This window comes from Thamnophis sirtalis, unplaced genomic scaffold (assembly GCF_051295495.1).
Source record: "Thamnophis sirtalis isolate CommonGarterSnake01/CBP01778 unplaced genomic scaffold, rThaSir2_p1.2 scaffold_1, whole genome shotgun sequence".
Classification (NCBI taxonomy): domain Eukaryota; kingdom Metazoa; phylum Chordata; class Lepidosauria; order Squamata; family Natricidae; genus Thamnophis; species Thamnophis sirtalis.
Window position 1 is genome coordinate 126,420,686 of NW_028261381.1, and position 20,233 is coordinate 126,440,918.

The 20,233-nt window shown below is 36.7% G+C and overlaps 1 protein-coding gene across 4 annotated transcripts; it reads left to right on the forward strand.

The window, feature by feature from the left end:
- The first annotated feature begins 349 nt into the window (after positions 1-349).
- Positions 350-20,135, forward strand: LOC106543261 (acetyl-coenzyme A synthetase 2-like, mitochondrial). 4 transcript variants are annotated; one of them, XM_014059232.2, is made up of 14 exons: positions 352-878; positions 3,750-3,846; positions 4,265-4,464; positions 5,711-5,886; positions 8,257-8,409; positions 11,601-11,748; positions 12,481-12,618; positions 13,398-13,490; positions 13,596-13,708; positions 14,764-14,890; positions 16,521-16,648; positions 17,578-17,641; positions 18,171-18,292; positions 19,797-20,135. In XM_014059232.2, exons 1-14 carry the CDS (start codon positions 578-580, stop codon positions 19,971-19,973), a joined length of 2,037 nt encoding a protein of 678 aa, XP_013914707.2. In that variant the 5' UTR covers positions 352-577; the 3' UTR covers positions 19,974-20,135. The 4 variants fall into 4 exon arrangements, 3 of the variants coding, with proteins under 3 accessions (XP_013914708.2, XP_087580260.1, XP_013914707.2); XR_001313115.2 differs by lacking the exon at positions 19,797-20,135 and having other exon boundaries at positions 351-878; positions 17,505-17,641; positions 18,171-18,256; XM_087724134.1 differs by lacking the exon at positions 18,171-18,292 and having other exon boundaries at positions 351-878; positions 19,797-19,956.
- Positions 20,136-20,233: the final 98 nt, after the last annotated feature.

Here is a 20,233-nt window from a genome sequence, read left to right on the forward strand (position 1 = left end):
AAGGTACTATAAGCAAAGTCTTCTCTTTATCATAAATTGGCCTATTATGATTTACACATTCCATGCACCAGTGCATGTCATTCTTTATGAATAGATTAGTTTTTCACATGCCTGGAAGCTCCTTTGCTTGCTGGCAGCAGAAGTAAACACTGACCCTCTACGCAGACAAGATTGTACAGGAAGATTCTGAGCCAGCATGTTTTAGTTTGACTAAAAATGCATGTGAGTAGCAGCCAAAGCTGGATTTAATACAGGAGTATATTCAGATCAGCCTGAAGGTTATTCCAGTTAGGCATTACTAAATCCCACCCCCTACTCCTCCCTTAAAAGAGATTGGGTTTCCTTTGCTTATGTTTCTCTAGAAGTAGAGTAGCATACGTGTACTCTATGTTTCAGGAAGAGAGAATGACATTCTTGAAATCTCAGTTTAAATGTGGATTTACCATCTGGTTCTGGAAAACCTAATGGGATCACAATTCTTAGTGTCAGGAACAAATATTTTTCTATTTTCTTTTTTATTTTTGCTAGTAAGATTTTGTCTGGGTAAAAAGAAAGGACATTCTTATACCCTAGAATCATGGCCTGGCTGCTGGTTAGAACTTGCTTTCCCAAAATTGCCCTTGGAAAGAAATTTTCTTATCAAAGCAGAGCATGGAGCAGAGGTCCCTTGACTGCATACATGCCAGAAGCCACAGCTTTTCCTGGACCAAGGAATCACCAAGAGCTATACCAGCTCTCAGTGGAGCAAGCAGATGTATTCTGGGGAACACTAGCAAGAAGCCGGCTGATGTGGAGCAATCCTTTTCATTCTGTTAGTGACTGTAACTTTCAGCAGGGCAAGGTTTCCTGGTTCCTTGGAGGACAGCTCAATGTAGCAGGTAAGTAGAAAAAATCAACTATTCTTTGTCTTTTTCCACTTGTGAAGGAAAAAAAAATATTGCAGGCAGCCCGGGACTTTGGGTACAAGGTCTTTTAAAATCCTGTTTTAAAATTTCCCTAACGTCAACTTTCCAATCATTTTCTCTTGTTTTTGAATACCCTGAAAATTAATATACTTATCCTTTTTAAAGATACTTGGAGTATAGTTTAAGAAAGTAGCAACATATTGGAAGGGATGGAAGAGAGTAAATTTATATAAGTAGCATAATGTGTAGTTTGGATCTAAACTCCTTCCTATCTATAATATGAAGCTCTTTGTTTATCAGACTTCTGTAGCCTGCTTACTAGGAGGATTACAATGATGTGAACTTTCTCTGTTTTTCTATCTTTGGAAAAAGGTCAGATAAAGAAACACACGATAAAGAAAAGCAGAACAAGCAGAAATATGTTGTTTATTCTTACACTGGATTCAGGAAGACATTGATCTAGTTGACTGTGGGTTTAATGTTCTCTGCAAAATGTCTTTTAGAAGTAATTACCTATTTTTGCATTTTACTTGTTTTAAAAAATCAGCTCAAATTTTTATACTTTATAAAAAGTATAAACTTTCAGCTGGGCAAAGGGAGATTTAAAATAACTAAAAGATCTTCAAAAGAGTCAAATAGTTGATAAACAGTACAATGAAAAAAATGCACCTCAAAGAATTCAACTGTGTATGTACTACTACTATCATTTATTCAACATGAGTAAATTGTTTATATAGCTCAGGTCGTTTCACTCATCTGTTGTATATGCTGTGTATGCTTTTCATCTAGCCTATCAGTTTGAAGCAGTTTTAATCTTTTTTCTGATGATTATACCCTGCAGGAATGGAACGACATAGAAATGTTAGTCAGTAAACCATGGACACTGAGAAGCTACATTTCAATTGAACTGATATTTCTTAGTGATGCTTATATAAACTACAATGGCTTTCTCCTATCAACATAGTTACAGGATTCCTGAAGATATTCTTAAAATATATCATCTTTATATAATGTATGTGACATAATCCTATCACTACACAAACAAGCCAGAACACAAACCTGTGCTAAGTATCATTCTTACATATAAAAACATTCTTACATTAGTTTTCTTAAACTATAGAATGGAAGAGCCTGTTTAGCAATGCCTCTTCTCCCTGCAGGGATCCAAATTAAATTATCCGCAGGTGTTAGCTGTATCAATATGAGACTTGCCATTGGTAATTATCTGGATCCTCTTTTCCCTCCTTTCTGAAAATTAAGAACATTGCACTTGTTCTCCGGAGTTCATCCACCTCCCAGCAGTCAGGCATTAGCAGTGGATTTGCTATACAGCTTTGGGTGAATGGCTGATTTTACACATTGCAGTAAACTATGGTTTGCTTAACTATAGTTTACTGAATAAACACATTAAACATAACATGTGATTGACACAAATCAGGTGCTCCCAGATGATGGAAATTGTAGAATGAAAAGAAAGCCTTACAGTTGTGTCAATGATGCAATGAATTGAGAAAGAATGGTGCAATTAATGGAGAAAAATAAATACTGCAGTGAAGCATACAGTACATTTACTATTATTGTAAAGGTCAAAATAAATTTGTTACAGGTGGCCAGTTTGACTTGCTGCATTTAGATCATTGTTTCCAAGCCTTTTTTTTGGCCATGCCCCACCTAAGCATCTTTAAAATCCTGTTGCCTGTCCTCCCCCCTATAATTCTTACTTTCCTCAAAAATGAACTCTACTCACGTGGAGGAAGCCTAAAAGGCCATTAACGTGGTTTAAATAAGGTTCAAATTTCCCCCATTAAAAACCAAATTGCCCCCTGTGGGACGTGGGCCCCACATTGGGAACCACTGGTTTAGATAGAAAGCCCAGATGCAAGTGAGATAGGATACAGTACTGTGTGAATTAACAAACTGGGTTTTTTCTCCCAGTTTGGCTCCAGTAGAGGAAGTAAGTCTTCCTGAGAGAAACAAAAGCCAACAAAACCTGTGAAGTATTGGAATGCAAGATCCAAGTAAATGTGGTAGAGAATTTGGTGTCCTTCACTCACATGATCTTTTGTATGCAAAAATTAGATTTATAGCAACACTTTCCAAAACCTTTGTTCCAGAAACATTGCATTTTTTCTGTATTGAATCCAAGTTAAGGATTAGTAGCTCTAAAAATATTCCCAAATGGCTTAGAAAGAGAAAGTATCTATATAACACATTATTTGTTTAGTGTGTTTCTTAATTCTACCAATAACCACTATGTTCTTAAATGGGTTATATAAACAAGATAAAAACACAGTAAATGTGAAAGAACGCAGGTAATCAGGAAGCAGTTATTTCAAGGAAAGATAGAATCTGTGGTTTACATTCTGAAATTTGTTTATGGCCTATGCAGTTAACCTACTAACATTTGTTTGAGACTGCGAATGATTAACTTTAGATTCTAGAACTCTTGAGTTGTGAAAATCAATAGTACATTTTATAATTGGCATGAGCTACATAGATGACCTTGAGCAGGGCAACGTGCACAATTTAACTTTAGGTTGTACAATTCATTTACCAATTGTTAATTTTGCACCTGAACTTTGTAAGCAAATAATGATGAATCTGTTCATATATATTCATATACATATATGCAGAATTGGGCATATGTGTATGTGTATATATAACATATATAGGTATAGATGTATAAATATAGTGTGAGAGAGAGGATGTTAGTTCTTGATTCTTAGCATAGTACATTTGATTGAGAAATATGGCTTAGCTATCAACATTAAATTTATGATGGGCACAGTAACAGCAGCTGCAGGTGGCTCAGTGTGTAATAATGAGAGGTGTATTTTCTTTCAGTTAACTGTCTGGATCGACATGTCCACAAAAATCCAAATAAAGTAGCGTTAATCTGGGAGAAAGATGAGCCTGGGCAAGAAGACCAAATTACATACAGGTCCTGACTTATCATTTTCTCTATCCATCTATTTCAGTCTTCTAAGAGGTGTGAATCTTCTTAATAGTTAACACTTGCTTTTTTGATCTCAGCTAAGTACTAGGCTTCTAGAGAAGGAAAAAGATTTGAACTGAAATATCAATATTACATTATTAAAAGTGAGATCAGTGATTCATTGAACCCAGTACAGGAGACCGAGATGACCATGCTTGTTTCAGAAATAATTTCAGTTTCAGAAATACAGACAAACCTTTCTGTTTGTCTTAATTTGAATAGGAGATATACAATACTGTAACAAAGACCAAAGCTTGTAATAGGTCATAAAAGCTGTTCTCCATTGTTCTCTGTTATCTTGATTTGGAGATGTCTAATGGAATAATAAAATAGTGTATCAAAACTACTTATTTTCTTTGGGCAGAGAATTGCTAGAATTGACATGTCGACTTGGGAACACCTTACAACACCAGGGAGTGAAGAAAGGAGACAGAGTCACTATCTACATGCCTTCCTGTCCAATGGCTGTGGTGTCTATGTTGGCTTGTGCCAGAATAGGAGCAATACACACAGTAGTATTTGCTGGATTCAGTTCTGCTGCATTAGCTGACAGGATCCAAGATGGTAAGAATACTGCATTTCTTTCTCTGTTTTCTTTTATTTTTCTCTTTAGGCTCAGTGACCAGTATGGTGTCCAAAATTATGACTTGCTTTTAACCACAAACAATATTCTTAACATATCAAGATCCTCATTCCTCTAGTGCTGGCAGAAAGAGAAGCATATATCTTAGCTTAAAAGGACTTCTGCCCTTGGTAAAGCAGTAGAAATTGAAGACCCAATTTTTATTTTGTAATTTGACTTTTAAACAAAGGAAGTTGTCTTTTGAAGCTGATGCTCCTTTTTTCTTCATCTTTTGCTCTCAAATTTCAGACTCCAACAGACTATTCCCTCCCACTTACTGCACCTGTGTATGGTTTGCCAATTGCACAGTGGCAGATAGGACAGCACTCCAGGGAGTCAACATCATTGCACAAAGGATCCTTGGAAGAGCTTTATAGCTCCTGCTGCCTTAAAAAAGTTCAAAACATTCTTAAAGATCTATCTCATCCTGAGCACTCTTTTTTTGAACTATTACCCTCTGGCAGATGGTACAGGACAATAAAAACAAGGACAAATAGGCTGAAAAACAGCTTCTATCACAGAGCAGTAACTATTTTGAATTCTACTGTATAATATAATATTAATGCAGTATCAGGAGTTTTCAATTCAATTGTATAGAATGTGAAGGATGTATGTTTTATTTTATTTTTTATAGTTTTCTTATGCACGATGTACACTGAAGATGGCATTTAATTTTGTTGTACGAGGTGCAGTGACAAAGTCAACGAACAAAACTAACTAACTCCACCATATATGCTTTTGAACGGTGGACAAGGTTACAACATAAATTAAAGATACTCACAATGACATCAATGTAATAGTAGTTGCATGTTTGCTGTATGTGTATGAAGGCATGGTAAATAGCAGTAATTAGATCTGGATGAAGACCTGAATTGGGACCCTGGAATGGGAAGAGGAGAGTTCAGATTACTTCTCCTTCCAATTGCTGCTATTATTTGTTTTGCAAATAAAGTAACCCTTAAGGAGACAAGCTAGAAGAATTTCCCAAATAATCCTGAGACCACTTCTAATCTGTAACAAAAATACACTTACCTACAACAAATAATGCACTTGTTAAAATATACTCTACAGTGTATCAGAGAGGAATTCCCCCTTAGAATACAAAGCAGGAGAAAGTTGCTTTGAAAAGTGTAAAATTTTCATACTAATTTGTGTGTGTGTGTGGTGGGGGTATATTGCCTTTTTCAGCTCAGTCTGAAACTGTGATCACAGTCAATCAAGGTTTGAGAGGAGGCAAAGTTGTTGAACTAAAGAAGACAGTAGATGAGGCTGTGAAGTTTTGTCCAACAGTGAAGCGAGTTTTTGTTTCAAAAAGGACAGATGAGAAAGTTCCCATGTCTGATTTAGACATACCACTAGAGGAGGTGAGTAATATATTCTTATACTGACTGAAGAAGAGACCCAAAACACTACACAAAGTTATGTTTCCCCAGTTTCCATAGTTTATGAACTCATGAAGATGTGTGCTATACTCATTGATATCTTTTTATTTCTCTTGTTTTCTCTTTGTTCAAGTCATGCGTGGCCTTAAGATCCTAGTTTCTATTAACCTAAATGTTTCTATAAACTGAAATAAACTGAATAAAAGTAAATAAGCTTGCAATGATATGCCAGGACTGAGAAGGCAGTAAGATGCCTCTGAGACTCATTTCCTTCTCCTTTCTTATCACTTATTTTCCTTTACCTTGTCTCCTCCATGAATTTTACCTCTTTTTCTACATGCTCTCTGCACTGGACACTGGTTCAGTCACCCTTTTTTGCTTTTTAATCTTCACATTTTGGTGCCTTTAGAGCAAATGCCTAAGAACTTCATTTCTTTAAGGTGGTGCTTCTCAAACTTTTCTTTCATCACAAAACCGGCTTATCAGAAACTCCTAAATGTCCCTGCTGTGAACTAGACAGTGCCTTCATGTGTTGTTACCTCCCAAAAAACCTCTTTTACTCAATTTGGGAGTAAATTATCCCTGTTTGGGAGGCATTGCTCCTGCCCAGGGAAGAAGAAAGCAGAATAGGCCTAACTTGGTTTCTTTCCAAGATTTGAGTCCCTCATCTGACCCAGGGATACTATTGTGTTCTACCTAGTGATAATAGGCCAAAGTTCCTGGATTTTACTATAACTTTTTCTCAGAGTTATGGATTTACAAATACTGTAAGTCATTGAATGGAAGAGTGGGAAAGGTGCTCTTACAGTACAATACAATACAATAGCAGAGTTAGAAGGGACCTTGGAGGTCTTCTAGTCCAACCCCCTGCCTAGGCAGGAAACCCTATAGCATTTCAGACAAATGGCTATCCATTTAACATCTTCTTAAAGACTTCCAGTGTTGGGGCATTCACAACTTCTGGAGGCAAGCTGTTCCACTAATTAATTGTTCTAACTGTTAGGAAATTGCTCCTCAGTTCTAAGTTGCTTCTCTCCTTGATTAGTTTCCACCCATTGCTTCTTGTTCTACCCTCAGGTGCCTTGGAGAATAGTTTGACTCCCTCTTCTTTGTGGCAACCCCTGAGATATTGGAACACTGCTATCATGTCTCCCCTAGTCCTTCTTTCTATTAAACTAGACATACCCAGTTCCTGCAACCGTTCTTCATATGTTTTAGTCTCCAGTCCCCTAATCATCTTTGTTGCTCTTCTCTGCACTCTTTCCAGAGTCTCCACATTTTTTCTACATCGTGGCGACCAAAACGGAATGCAGTATTCCAAATGTGGCCTTACCAAGGCATTATAAAGTGGTATTAACACTTCACGTGATCTTGATTCTGTCCCTCTGTTTATGCAGCCTAGAACTGTTTTGACTTTTTTGGCAGTTGCTGGACACTGCTGGCTCATATTTAAATGGTTGTCCACTAGGACTCCAAGATCTCTCTCACAGTTACTACTATTGAGCAAGGTACCACCTATATTGTACCTGTGCATTTCGTTTTTCTTGCCTAAATGTAGAACCTTACTCTTTTCACCATTGAATTTCATTTTATTAGATAGTGCCCAATGTTCAAGTTTGTGATCATCCATAGCTGATCACGTTTGTGCTCATCCATGGCTTTAAAATGCATTTACTAAAATTCCTAAAATACATTTAAATTTCCTCAAGCCTTTTTTTTTTAGCCATGAAGACCACTTGTTAAGAATTCTGGTAGTTTAAAATAACAATATTGTCCTTCCAGTACTACCTGGGATCTTATTACTGGCAAAAGGACATTTAATTCATTTTTTTATAGTAGCCCCCTAATTAAAATCATTCCTAAAATTAACACTTGTCCCTTGGAAGCAAACTTCTCCCAGAAATAAATAAATAAATAAATAAACAAACAAACAAACAAACAAACAAATAAATAAATAAATAAATAAATAAAAAATGTCACCTGCAACTATGTCAATTAAGATTAAATGTGATGACAATTCAGGGTGAAGTAATGACATAATGGTTATTGTATTGTCCCAGAACATGCTAGGCACTAATTGCTATGAAGGAAAACAACCTTCATTAGAGAGGGATAGGGAAGAAGGAACAAGGGTTTGTATAAGCAATGCTAGCTATGTCAGAAATAGCCCATAAGGGAATCGACATTCTTTGCACACCCTTGAGAAATAGGAATTCGTTTTGTGAAAGTCAGTATTTGGAGTATTCCATGCTAAATTTCATCATTAGTTTGGTCATTGGCACACGGGAACTAGAGAAGATCACAGAGGCTTTGAGGAGAGCCTACTGAAAGATTATCTGCTTATTGTGACAGGAAATGATGAAAGAAGATGTAACCTGTCAACCTGCTACCTTGGAGAGCGAAGATTTACTGTTCCTCCTTTATACTTCAGGAAGTACTGGAAAACCCAAAGGCCTGATCCATTCCCAGGCAGGCTATTTGCTGTATGCTGCCCTTACACATAAGGTACAACATGGGGAAATCTTGCAATTCTGCAAGGACGATTACATTCTGTGGCATTTTATCTGTGATTCTTCCTGGGTAGATTGGGTAATTACACTGCACTGAAAGAAAGAAAGCCCTGAGCAGACAGCAAACCAGGTAGTAAGCAGCCAGCAAGCTATTAAAAAGTATTTTTTTCACATGGCCATTTTTTGTTGTGAAATGTTTTTATTTTCCACGTAATTAATTAGAAAACAAATTCCTTATGAACATGAAGAGATTATTATTCTCATACTTAACAGGTATATACAGAAGCTCCATTATATGCAGCAGCATTTATTTCCAAAGAGTATATACAAAATTACAATAAATACTCTTGTCATGAATATCCGAATCAAGCTCTAGAGCAGTGTTTCTCAACCTTGGCAACTTGAAGATGTCTGGACTTCAACTCCCAGAATTCCCCAGCCAGCGAATGCATTCGCTGGCTGGGGAATTCTGGGAGTTGAAGTCCAGACATCTTCAAGTTGCCAAGGTTGAGAAACATTGCTCTAGACTGCTCTGTGGGGCTTATTCCCAAATGATAGCCAGACAGCCATTTGTAGCTAGAAGTCTTTGTCTGGCAGACTGATCCTATATTAATGTGGAATGTAGCACGATTGTAGATTTTACTTTGGAGTAGATATGCTGGCATCAGACAAGTTTTCAGATTCTTTCACCACAGGGTAAAGTTTAACATTTCTACCAGCATGTAAGGCTTCATATGTTTCATTGCAAGAAAAAAAAATTGCTGCGAGATACAGTTGAATATATGGGATGTGGTGGCTCAATGGCTAAGACACTGACCTTGTCAATCAGAAAGATCAGCAGTTCGAATCCCTAGTGCCACATAATGGACTGAGCTCCCATTACTTGTCCCAGCTTCTGCCAACCTAGCAGTTCAAAAACAAGTAAAAAATGCAAGTAGAAAAATAGGGACCACCTTTTGTGGGAAGGTAACAGCGTTCCATGCGCCTTCGGTGTTTAGTCATGCCGGCCACATGACCACGGAGAAGTCTTCGGACAGCGCTGGCTTTAAAACAGAGCACCGCCCCCTAGAGGAGGGGGGTGCGAGGAAAACCTTTACCTTACCGTTGAATTAAAACAGTTAATTGTATTACTACAAATAACATTCAAGTTTCAAACTTGTATTTTTGTAAAAGCAAAGAAAAAAAGTCACAGTACCGTAATATGTGGTTCATTCCTAAGTTCCAAATGCCATTGAAAACCACAAGACAACTCTGAAATGAATTCTTATTCTTCTTCCCAGCTGGAAATAGCATTGGCATCTTCCCACTGGAAAAAAAAATCCCCAAACCAATCCAGAGAATGTCAAGTTTCCATTGCAAACAGAATGATCTTTCACCCACAGTCCCTCTCTGGAAGTCCCTGGTCTGTCACAATGGATTTAGAAAGAAAGGGGAGTGAATAGAGGGCTGGGAGTGGAGCAGCATTGTTTTCAATAATAGCTGCAGTAATAACAGCCAAGAAACTAAAGATAGTGCATTAGAGAATGTTCCACTCTGCAAGAAGTTAGGAAGTGAAATAATACAGTGAGCGTCAGGCCACAGAAAAATCCAGTTCCTGGGTCAGTTTTACAAGGTAGATGTTGACAAAATCACCTAATCCACCCTCCCCTCCCCAAAGCTATATTAAAATTCCAACAGCTACATTCTGGAAACATTCTTAAGAAGTGCAGTTATTTTTTTAATTCAGGAAGCTGATTTCACATAACTAGTTGCTACACAAGTACTCACAGAGCCTGTAATTGTTAATTAGAGGAGAGTCACATACTGCTACTAGGAAAAAGACAGAAGAGGCTTGCAATTTGCAAATGTTGATTTATATATTAAGATAGAAATCTAGCAATAGTTTGTGTTTCATCATAGTTGGAAAGCCTCTAATATGTAAGCAGACAGTCTATTTTATTTGTTGTCTAGGTGTTGCTAACTGTTGATGGACAACTTCAACGTCTGTCACTTTTAGTGATTTCTTAATCTTTAATCTTTAAAACAAATTTGGATTGGAAAGATTCAGGGGAATGTAAAAAAAAAGAACCAGTTCAGCAGAAGAAACAGTGATGTGATGTTTAAAAAAAATATGTGGAAGGATGAATTGTAGTTAGAGGCAATGCATGGAATGGAAGAGTTTGATTTAACTCTCTTAAAGCAGGAGACGAAATATGCACACCCAGATAGCCATGTCACATTTATTATCATTGAGATTAAAAATTGCCTGGAAAATAGGCCGTGACCCCAAAGATTATATATGCCCTTCATCTTCACCTTTGTTTTTAATTGCTACTTCTTTCGTTCATTATAAGGCTTGTTCATACTTTTGTAACCTCCCTCTTTACATCATATTAAACTATAATGCATTTGAGGATATTCTACCCTGTTTCCCCAAAAATAAGACCTCTCTGGATAATAAGTCCAATGGGGCTTTTGAGAATATGCGCTAAAATAAACCCTACCCCCAAAATAAGCCCTCCTGGAAAATATTGCAACACAGCAGCAGCCATGAGGTGACCACGCTCGCCACCTTCTGCACCTCAAAAATAATAAGACTTCCCCAAAAATAAGGCCAAGCGTTTTTTCGGGGGTCAAAAGAAAATAAGACCCTGTCTTATTTTTGGGGAAACACGATATTAAGTTTATATCTGTACATTTAATTTTTCATGAAAGTTCTTGAAATATTGTAAATATTGTCAGTATTAGGTCAAGTTATCAGAGGTTAGAAAATGTCCACTCCCACCTTGTTCAAGTGAATTCTGAAAGCTGGGTGATGGAAACTGGCATTCATGATAACTCAGTTGATAGAAAGAGCAAAGGAAGGGCAGCCTTGGTTTCTTTCTTAAATAGGTGGCTTCATCATGAAAATATTGCTAATAAGTGAATCTCACATTAAGCACGGTGATAGCTTTTTTCTTGCTCTTTTTTACCAAAGAACATATGATTGCTCACCAACCAGAATAACTGGTTTGAGCTGGGAGGTTACGCAAAAAATATATGAAATAAAACAGGTAACTGACCCCAGAAAGTACCATGATTATTGGAGGAACTGGGGGCTATATATTAAAACTGCACATCTGGATATTGCCTGATTGGAGAGAATTATATAAGAATATTGGGACAAGAGAAAGCTGCTTCTATCTCATGCTGCCCATTTTTCTTTAGTATGTGTTTGACTACAACGATGGAGATATTTTTGGCTGCGTTGCAGATATTGGTTGGATCACAGGTCACAGTTATGTGGTATATGGACCCTTATGTAATGGAGGAACTACAGTCCTTTTTGAGAGTACTCCAGTGTATCCTAATCCAGGTAAAAAAATAAAATTAAAAAGATTAGGTAATGGAATGTTGGTGCAAGGCAATGAAAGACACTAAATTATATGGTTTATGTATAATCAGTAGATTAATTTGTGGCTCATATAACTGTTATTTTACTTTATTTCTATGCAACCCATTTTCAAAGGCTTCAAGGTAACATCAATAATTGAATTTCTACCTCATTACACACTACTCTTGCTTCTCTTCTCTTGTAGTCATTATCATTCCTTTTCCCTATCTTCCATTAATTGGCTTCCTCTACTGTCTATATACATATGTTAAGATTATTCTGCAAAATAATATGTTCAATGGAGGTGCTATACTAATTAGTTAGAATTAATAGAAGATGAAACTTTTCCTCTTCTTTTCCATTGCCTTCTCATATGCAAGTTAAAATGCAAGTTAACCCACTTTATTATTTATTAACCAAAACATTCTCTGCCTCCCGGGTCCCAACGTATTGGGAGGGAATGGGGATTTTGCAGTAACCTTCCCCTGCCATGCCCACCAAGCTACACCCACCAAGCCATACCCATCGGTAGTGAAAAATTTTGAATCCCATCACTGATGTACATAGCTTGTACATCTAATAACTATCACATGTACTTGATGCAGAGTTAAAATATTGAATGTGACCTAGTTTAGCTTCACATTTGGACTTTATACATTTGAAAAGCACATGTTGTAAATGTGAACCAGGTAAAGGGTTGGTTTGTCATTTCAGGGCGTTATTGGGAAACTGTGGAGAGGTTAAAGATAAATCAGTTTTATGGAGCCCCAACAGCAATTCGCCTTCTTCTGAAATACGGAGATAACTGGGTAAAGAAATATGACAGATCTTCCCTCAAAATTCTCGGATCAGGTGAGTAAGACAGCCAATACCATATTCACCCTGTCAAAAAATGTGTTCTTCTGTTCTCTGAACTTGGTTATTTGCTTGCCGATGTTTCATTATCCTACTAGTCTGCATGCAAATAACCAAGCTCGGAGAACTTCAAGGATTCCACACTTCCGAGTTATTCTCTTTAATTGGAATTTGTATGTGTTTTGGTTAGCAGGTGAGGTGTTAAATACATCATATTGGTAGGATAAACACACTTTGCTCTTCCAGTATTTTTTAAATCATTCTTTGTTAAAATACTATTGAGAATGAATGGTGTGCACATAACACTAAGCTGTAACGGATGGATTCATGTGTTATGCTAAGCCAAAGCCAAAATATTTACAATAACAGAGTTGGAAAGGACCTTGAAGGTCTTCTAGTCCAACCCCCTGCTTAGGCAGGAAACCCTGCACCACTTCAGACAAACAGATATCCAACATTTTCTTTAAAATGTCCAGTGTTGGAACATTCACAACTTCTGGAGGCAAGTTGTTCCATTGATTAATTGTTCTAACTGTCAGGAAATTTTCTCCTTAGTTCTAAGTTGCTTCTCTCCTTGATTAGTTTCCGCCCATTGCTTTTTGTCCTACCCTCAAGTGCTTTGGATAATAGTTTGACTCCCTCTTCTTTGTGGCAGCCCCTGAGATATCGCAACAGTGTTATCATTTCACCCCTAGTTACGGTTTAACAAAATGCAGGTACCTAAACCATGTTTTTTTTTCTTTACAAGTTATTTTGTTTTTCTTCTCTTTTTGCAGTGGGAGAACCTATCAATTCAGAAGCCTGGGAGTGGTACTTCAATGTGGTTGGAGATAGAAAGTGTCCTGTAGTTGATACATGGTGGCAAACTGGTAAAAGCATATATGAATTCACTATTTTTAGAGCAGTAATTTTCACTTGATTAAGCATTGTATTTATTTGCAAAGATTAGCATGCATTGTTCTTATTCATTTCAGAAACAGGAGGCATCTGTATTGCTCCTCGACCTTCAAACCCTGAAGATGAGATTGTTCCAGCTATGGCCATGAGGCCATTCTTTGGCATCAGACCTTCTCTTCTAGATGATAAAGTACCGTATATTTTTAATTTAGCAATCGGAGAATTGATAATCCACTTTTCAATTCACACAAGCTGTTAAAAAAGAAATATCAAAGCAGCAATTCTATACTATGTGCTTTCCCTTTACTTTCCTGAACGGAAATAGCATGTTCACTTCCCTTATTCAAATATCTCCCCAAAAGTCTTGTTTAATAAAAGGGTTCGGATTATGTCTCCTAGTACTACTGCATATTATCATTATATCAATGTATAATTGAAATCATCCTATATATTTCCTGTTTCCATTCCATCCTCTTTCTAGTTTTTCTGTGTATCTATTTGAGATTGTAAGTGTCTGGATTGAGATCTAGTATACCTGCGCTTTGTTTTATTTTTAATTCTGGATAAAATTTTCTGGATTCATATATTTTATTATGTATTTATTAATTAAATTTATATGCCATTCATCTCATTGTTGAAACAACTTTGGGTGGTCTATTCCTATACAATAAAACTATAGTTTTTAAATAATGATTTGCTGAAGAAGTCCTAGGACCTTGGTTTACACATATCACTAAGTCATAATGCCTGATCTGTGAACCACTTGAAAACTCAAACTTAATTTCAATCCAATCCAACAAATAACAAACAACAGCTTTAAAAATGTAAGGAAACCGAACTGGGTAAATATATAGGCTACATAAATCAAATGCATTTTTGTAGCATATTGACTAAAAGGCACAAATATAAAAATGAAAATTATGATGTTAACTAAGATTACAAAGGTTAGGATTTTTTTATAAAGAAAAGCCAGCTTTTCAGCATTCAGATAAGGGTTCTGAACAACAGTAGCACAAAGGCAATGGAACATAAAAAATGCAAAGGACTTTTATTGTTAGTTTATACAGAACATCTAGCAGAAGAAATTTTAAATAAAGATAGGAAATGCATGATTTTGTAAAACGAGTTAACTGACAATGATGTACGTGCCTTTAGCTGCATTCTTTAAGTCTCAGTAATAATCTGAATAACTATGCAAGCCACTTCCGAAGTTAATTAAGTTTATACTATTTTTTCTCTCTCCAGGGAAATGTCTTAACACAGAATGATGCCTCTGGAGCTCTCTGTATTTCTCAGGCTTGGCCAGGCATGGCAAGATCTATTTACAATGATCACCAGCGTTTTGTGGAGACCTACCTAATGCCTTACCCAGGTATAGATTAGTGGAGATGGAAAGGGAAAATAAGAGTAATATATAGTTCTCAACAGTGTTTAGAAATTATAATTCCTCCTTCTGAATCTTTGTGCACAATGGCATGTAGAACCAGAAAAAGATTTTTTCAAGATATTGTCAGAGCCAAACTCAAAATGCCACTCATATAATTCACCAGAAAATAAAAATGTGGGTCAGAGTTGAACTGTGGAATCCTTGGTGGCCTCTGAATATTGTCGTTTGTTTGCAGATGTTTCATTATCCAAATAGTGCACTGATGTTACCTAGCTGGGTAATGAAACATCTGCAAGCAAATAACCAAGTTCAGAGAGCACCAAGGACTCCGTACTCATGGAGAATATAATTATCGTATCATTTATGACAATTATATGTATATTTCCTATAAATGTAAATAGTAGGAGCAAAGAGTATGATTTGGATTCAGATCTTAGAAGGCCACAAGCACTTTAACAAATGCAAACTGGGTATCTGCACTACCGGTAATTGCATTGTAAAGGTGAATGTTTTCCTTCCAATTCAAATAATCTAGTGATACAGAGAATAAGGAAAATGACTTTGATTAAGATATGCAGGAACTATTATTTAGACAAAACGGGCTGAAGCATTTTTTTAAAGACCAGAACTCGGAGATAACAAAAGGATTAGATATTAGGGAGAAAAAATACAACCCTACCCTAACCCTTCAATATGCATTTTTTTAATTGGAGGACAGAAATACTGTATTGTGTTGTGTACGTTGAAGTGGTACAGTACAGGAAAAGGTTTACCAACTTAGCCGTGTGTGAAAAATATCTGGAAGAAGTTCCAAGCTTTCAACAGAAGACATCCAACACATATAGTTCTGTGCAAATGTTTAGGCACCCTGTTTAAATTGGGTGTTTCAGTGAACGTAGAGATTGTGTCAGCTTCTGTTCACTTAGAGATTCACTTACATGGAACTTGTAAGTTGACTCAGGGTGCCTAAACTTTTGTATTCAGCTGGTTCAGGGTGGTTCAAAGTGTGGCAGCATGGGCAGTTCTTGGGCCCCCAAGAATGGATCATGTAACACCACTGCTTCACAAGTTGCATTTCATGTCATGAGTTTAGGCAACCTGAAGGACATCTCACCTGTACTGGCAGAGGAGGCATGCTGTGGGCCATGTCAGCCTGATTATTCCAGCTAATGGGGTCCAGGAGAAGGCCCTTCTTTGCTGTTGTACCTGCCCTCTGGAACCTCTTACCCCACAATGTGAGGTTGGCCCCAAGCTTCCTATCTTTTGTTAAGGCCTGGCTTGGGCCACAATGGGGGAACAGCACAGCAGAAGTGGTTGATTAACAAAAGCTCTCACCTCTCCCCATCCTGCCCCTATCCTCCCTACTTGTAACTGGGTTTTAACGGTCAATTTTTAACTTATTTATGTTTTAATATATATAGACTTTTATGACTGCAAGTCGCCCAGAGATACCTTGTAATTAAGATGGATGACCAATACATTTTATACACAAACTGTATTGTTCATTTTAAAATAAGATGTGCTATGAGGAAGAAATACTTTCCTATATGGGAACCTTCTGGACTTTCTAAAGGGAAATAACTGCCTTATATTTTTGCCCTGTTTTTTATCCTAGGATATTTCTTCACTGGAGATGGGGTCTACCGGACAAGCCAAGGATATTACCAGCTAACAGGCCGCCTGGATGATGTCATCAATATCAGTGGACATAGGCTAGGCACTGCTGAGATAGAAGATGTTGTGGTAAGAGGCATGGGGAAACTAGGAGTTAATACAACATGTTCGTAGTCACCTAAAAACATACTAAGATGTAATGATCTGGGCAGCTGCTGCTATTTGAGCTGGCCCTCTAGATGAATTGCTTGTGGCTTTCCAGATCTTTGCATGCCTCACTGCTCCTTCCACAGCAACTTAAGATTGGTGGGAAACAGTGAAATATGAAAAACAAATTTGATTGCCAGAGAAATATAAACAGATGCTTGCCTTGTTTTCCTTTTGGAAACTAAACTGTAGATCATAACCACAGAGTATGTGGTTCCTACTCGCAGTATTATAATTTTCATAATATTATTATCCAAAATATACAGGGCCTTAAAAATGACAAGAATAATGAATGATACAGAAAATAATGTATTCAAGGGGATATCAGAATTTAAAAATGTAGTGAAATTTTCCCAGTGAATCTTCAGTAGTCTACCACAATGAAAAGTAGAGGTGTACATACCTATACATGTATATAAAATTCCTGACTTATTCAAAAAAACCACTACAAAAGTTAGTTGAGCAATACACATCAATGCTTTCTCCGATCCTGCTGATAATAATTTGCATTAGTAAACCTTACATTGTTTGGTTCATTATATACTGGAAATATTTACTGCTTTAAAGCATCTCTAACCAGATTAGTCTTTCTGACTCATATTGCCCTTAAAGTAGACACTTACTCTATTTTGTTCTACAGCTCAAAGTCTCATTAGAGGTACTTCTTCATGCAAGAAAGGTATTCTATCACATAACCACTTAACCTGCATCAGGAAGAAAGGCTGGTACTTCAGAGCCTTGCCTTGCTAGTCTATTCCTTTTGTTTTGACCACACCAGGCCTAGTGAACCACATGTTTCTGCCAACCTGTCAGGATCCTTGCAGTAAATTATAGACCTGTTTATGTTCCAGAATAAACATGAGGCAGTGGCAGAGTCAGCTGTGATTGGATATCCTCATAAAATCAAAGGCGAAGGTGAGTGAGTCAGTTTGGCTGCTAACAACCACTATTTCTCTATGCGACTCTGCTTTCATTAGCATATGGAATAAATGTCCCACAGAATTTGTTTGCATGGTGGATATTTATTGCGTGCTTGGGATAGGCTCCATTCAGAGCCTTCATGTGGTCATTTAATGATAACTGAAGTGAAGATCAAGTTCTCAAGCCTTGGCTGAGAGGAGATACGGAATTCAATTGCAGTAAAATTTATAGTAAGAAAGGGAAGAAGAATGCTAAAACATGAAGTTGCATACCCTGATTCTTACCTCACAGGACAACAACAATAAATGCTCCAATAGACTTATTCTAGCATTTGAATGAGAGAAGCATTGTTTCAAAAGTGAATCAGCAACTCAAAAGTAAAATTAAAAATAGCTGTTACTTCCTACTCAATACAGCCAATACATAGGGGAATTCAGCTTCCTGCAAGCTAAGGGGACTATTTCAGTGTGAAAGTCTAGTTTTGATGATTGCTTATTTTACTTTTCTCTTTTTTTAAAAACAGGCGCCTATGCATTCATTGTGCTGAAAAAAGGCTTTAAACTATCCCAAGAGAACCTGACCTCTGAACTCCAGAGTCTTGTTTCAAAAGAGATAGCAAAATATGCTGCACCAGACCATGTTCAGGTAACAACCGGCCAACTTTCCCCCCCAATGCACATCTTCATTCTGCTTAACAATAAATATTTGTAGTCTGACAGAAGGTATAACATTTTTTAAAATAGTTGGATCCTGCCTTTAGTGTTTTTAAAAATAAGGTGACAAACATATCCAATGCACCCTCCTCCTCCTATTTTCCCCACAACTCTATGAGATGGGTTGGACTGAGATAGTGTGACTGGCCCAAAGTTGCAAGAAAATTCAAAGCAATGGGGATAACCAATGCCATTTTTTAAAAAGACATCTTTAATATTTTTTTAAATGTCCACTGTAATCTAATTCGTCTGCTGTCATTGACGGTTTGCTCAGAATACTTTAGATTTGCTTAGTTGCATGATTTGTATTCCATTGGTCAGCCAAACAAAACATAATTATTTCACAATTAAAACAAAAAATTAAGTATGAAAGTTACCTTAAGTATCAAGCTTAAGCATATAATGTTATTTTTAAAGAAAAATCTGATTAACTTAATGAGTATCTAAAGCACTTCAAAAGTATTAGAGCAGGGATAGAAATAGTGTTCTGCTTATTCTAGGTTAGTTTCTACAGATTAAATAGATTTATTAGCTATGCAAAAATTACATTACTAAAGATATTTTACAAACACAAAAATGCTATTGCAACAGGAATCAAATAATCTTTCAACAAATGTATAACTTTTAACTTTTCTATTTTTTTCTGGTATTACTTAGTTTTCAAGTTTAAAAAAACACACTATTAACAGGTTCCTACATGCTGACCCATTCTTTGATTGCGGTTTATGTACTGTATGAACCTAGCCAGAGTTTATGGCTCAGTGTGTGTTTCCAGCCAATTAGGGCTTAGTCAACAATCTATGATTAGGCAAAATATGGTTTAGAATGTGTGAATCCAATCAGGACCACAAGGAAATTTATTTCCCTTTGTGGGAATTAATCTTTTCATCAGTCAATAGAGCTTCCCTGATTTTATAATTTTAACTACAATTTTCTCTAGATCTTAACTTTTATGTCATTTCAAGCCCTTGCCTTTCCCCATCTTCTTGTATGAGGTTGGTTCACTCTTTCCATAAACCTTCCCACTGAAGGTTTATGTTAGAGGAGGCCTTACACAAATCCACTTTTGGTCTTCTTTTATTGGAAAATTTACTGAGCAATTAATCAATTTAATTGAGATACTGATTTTACTTTTTTTTGGCAACCAATTCTGAAGTGCTAAGATGCACCAAAGAAAGAGTACCATAGTCTCAAAACAACTTTTTTCTGTTACCATTATACGCTGGCAACTTGGTAAGAAATGGAATTGAGCAGAGTCTCCTACATTTGCACATGCAATGAAGATGATATGCTCAACTACATATGTCCACAGAAAAGAAAGTAGGTACAGAAGTAAGATTATTGTAAGATTAGCAATACATCTCTTCTCAAATTAATATTTATGGGGTGAATTTCCTGATGCTGCTCTAATCTTTCCTTTCATTTTTATGGTTCAGGTAGCTCGACACTTGCCTAAGACTCGTTCAGGAAAAATTATGCGGCGGGTTCTGAAGAAGATTGTAGAAAACAAAGCAGATGAACTTGGAGATTTGACAACTCTGGATGATCATGACACCGTGAAAGAGATAATTGAAGGATATAAGAAACTTCTGCAGAAAGACCAGAGCCAGTAGCCCAAAATACCTTGGCTCCCAAGAAGCAACAATGAGAAGAGTACTGTGCCAACAGCAGTCTTTTTACTCTTAAAATCCCTTGCAGAACCAAAGCGGAAAGCTTATTCATTACTGACAAAAACTTACTTTAATAAATGGGAAGAATATAACTCTTAAATAACAGTTGAAGAATATGTGGTTTAATATTCTACATCATATTCAATACCTATACAAACCACTCCTGGAAGATTCAACATTTGCTCCACAGTTTATGTATTAGA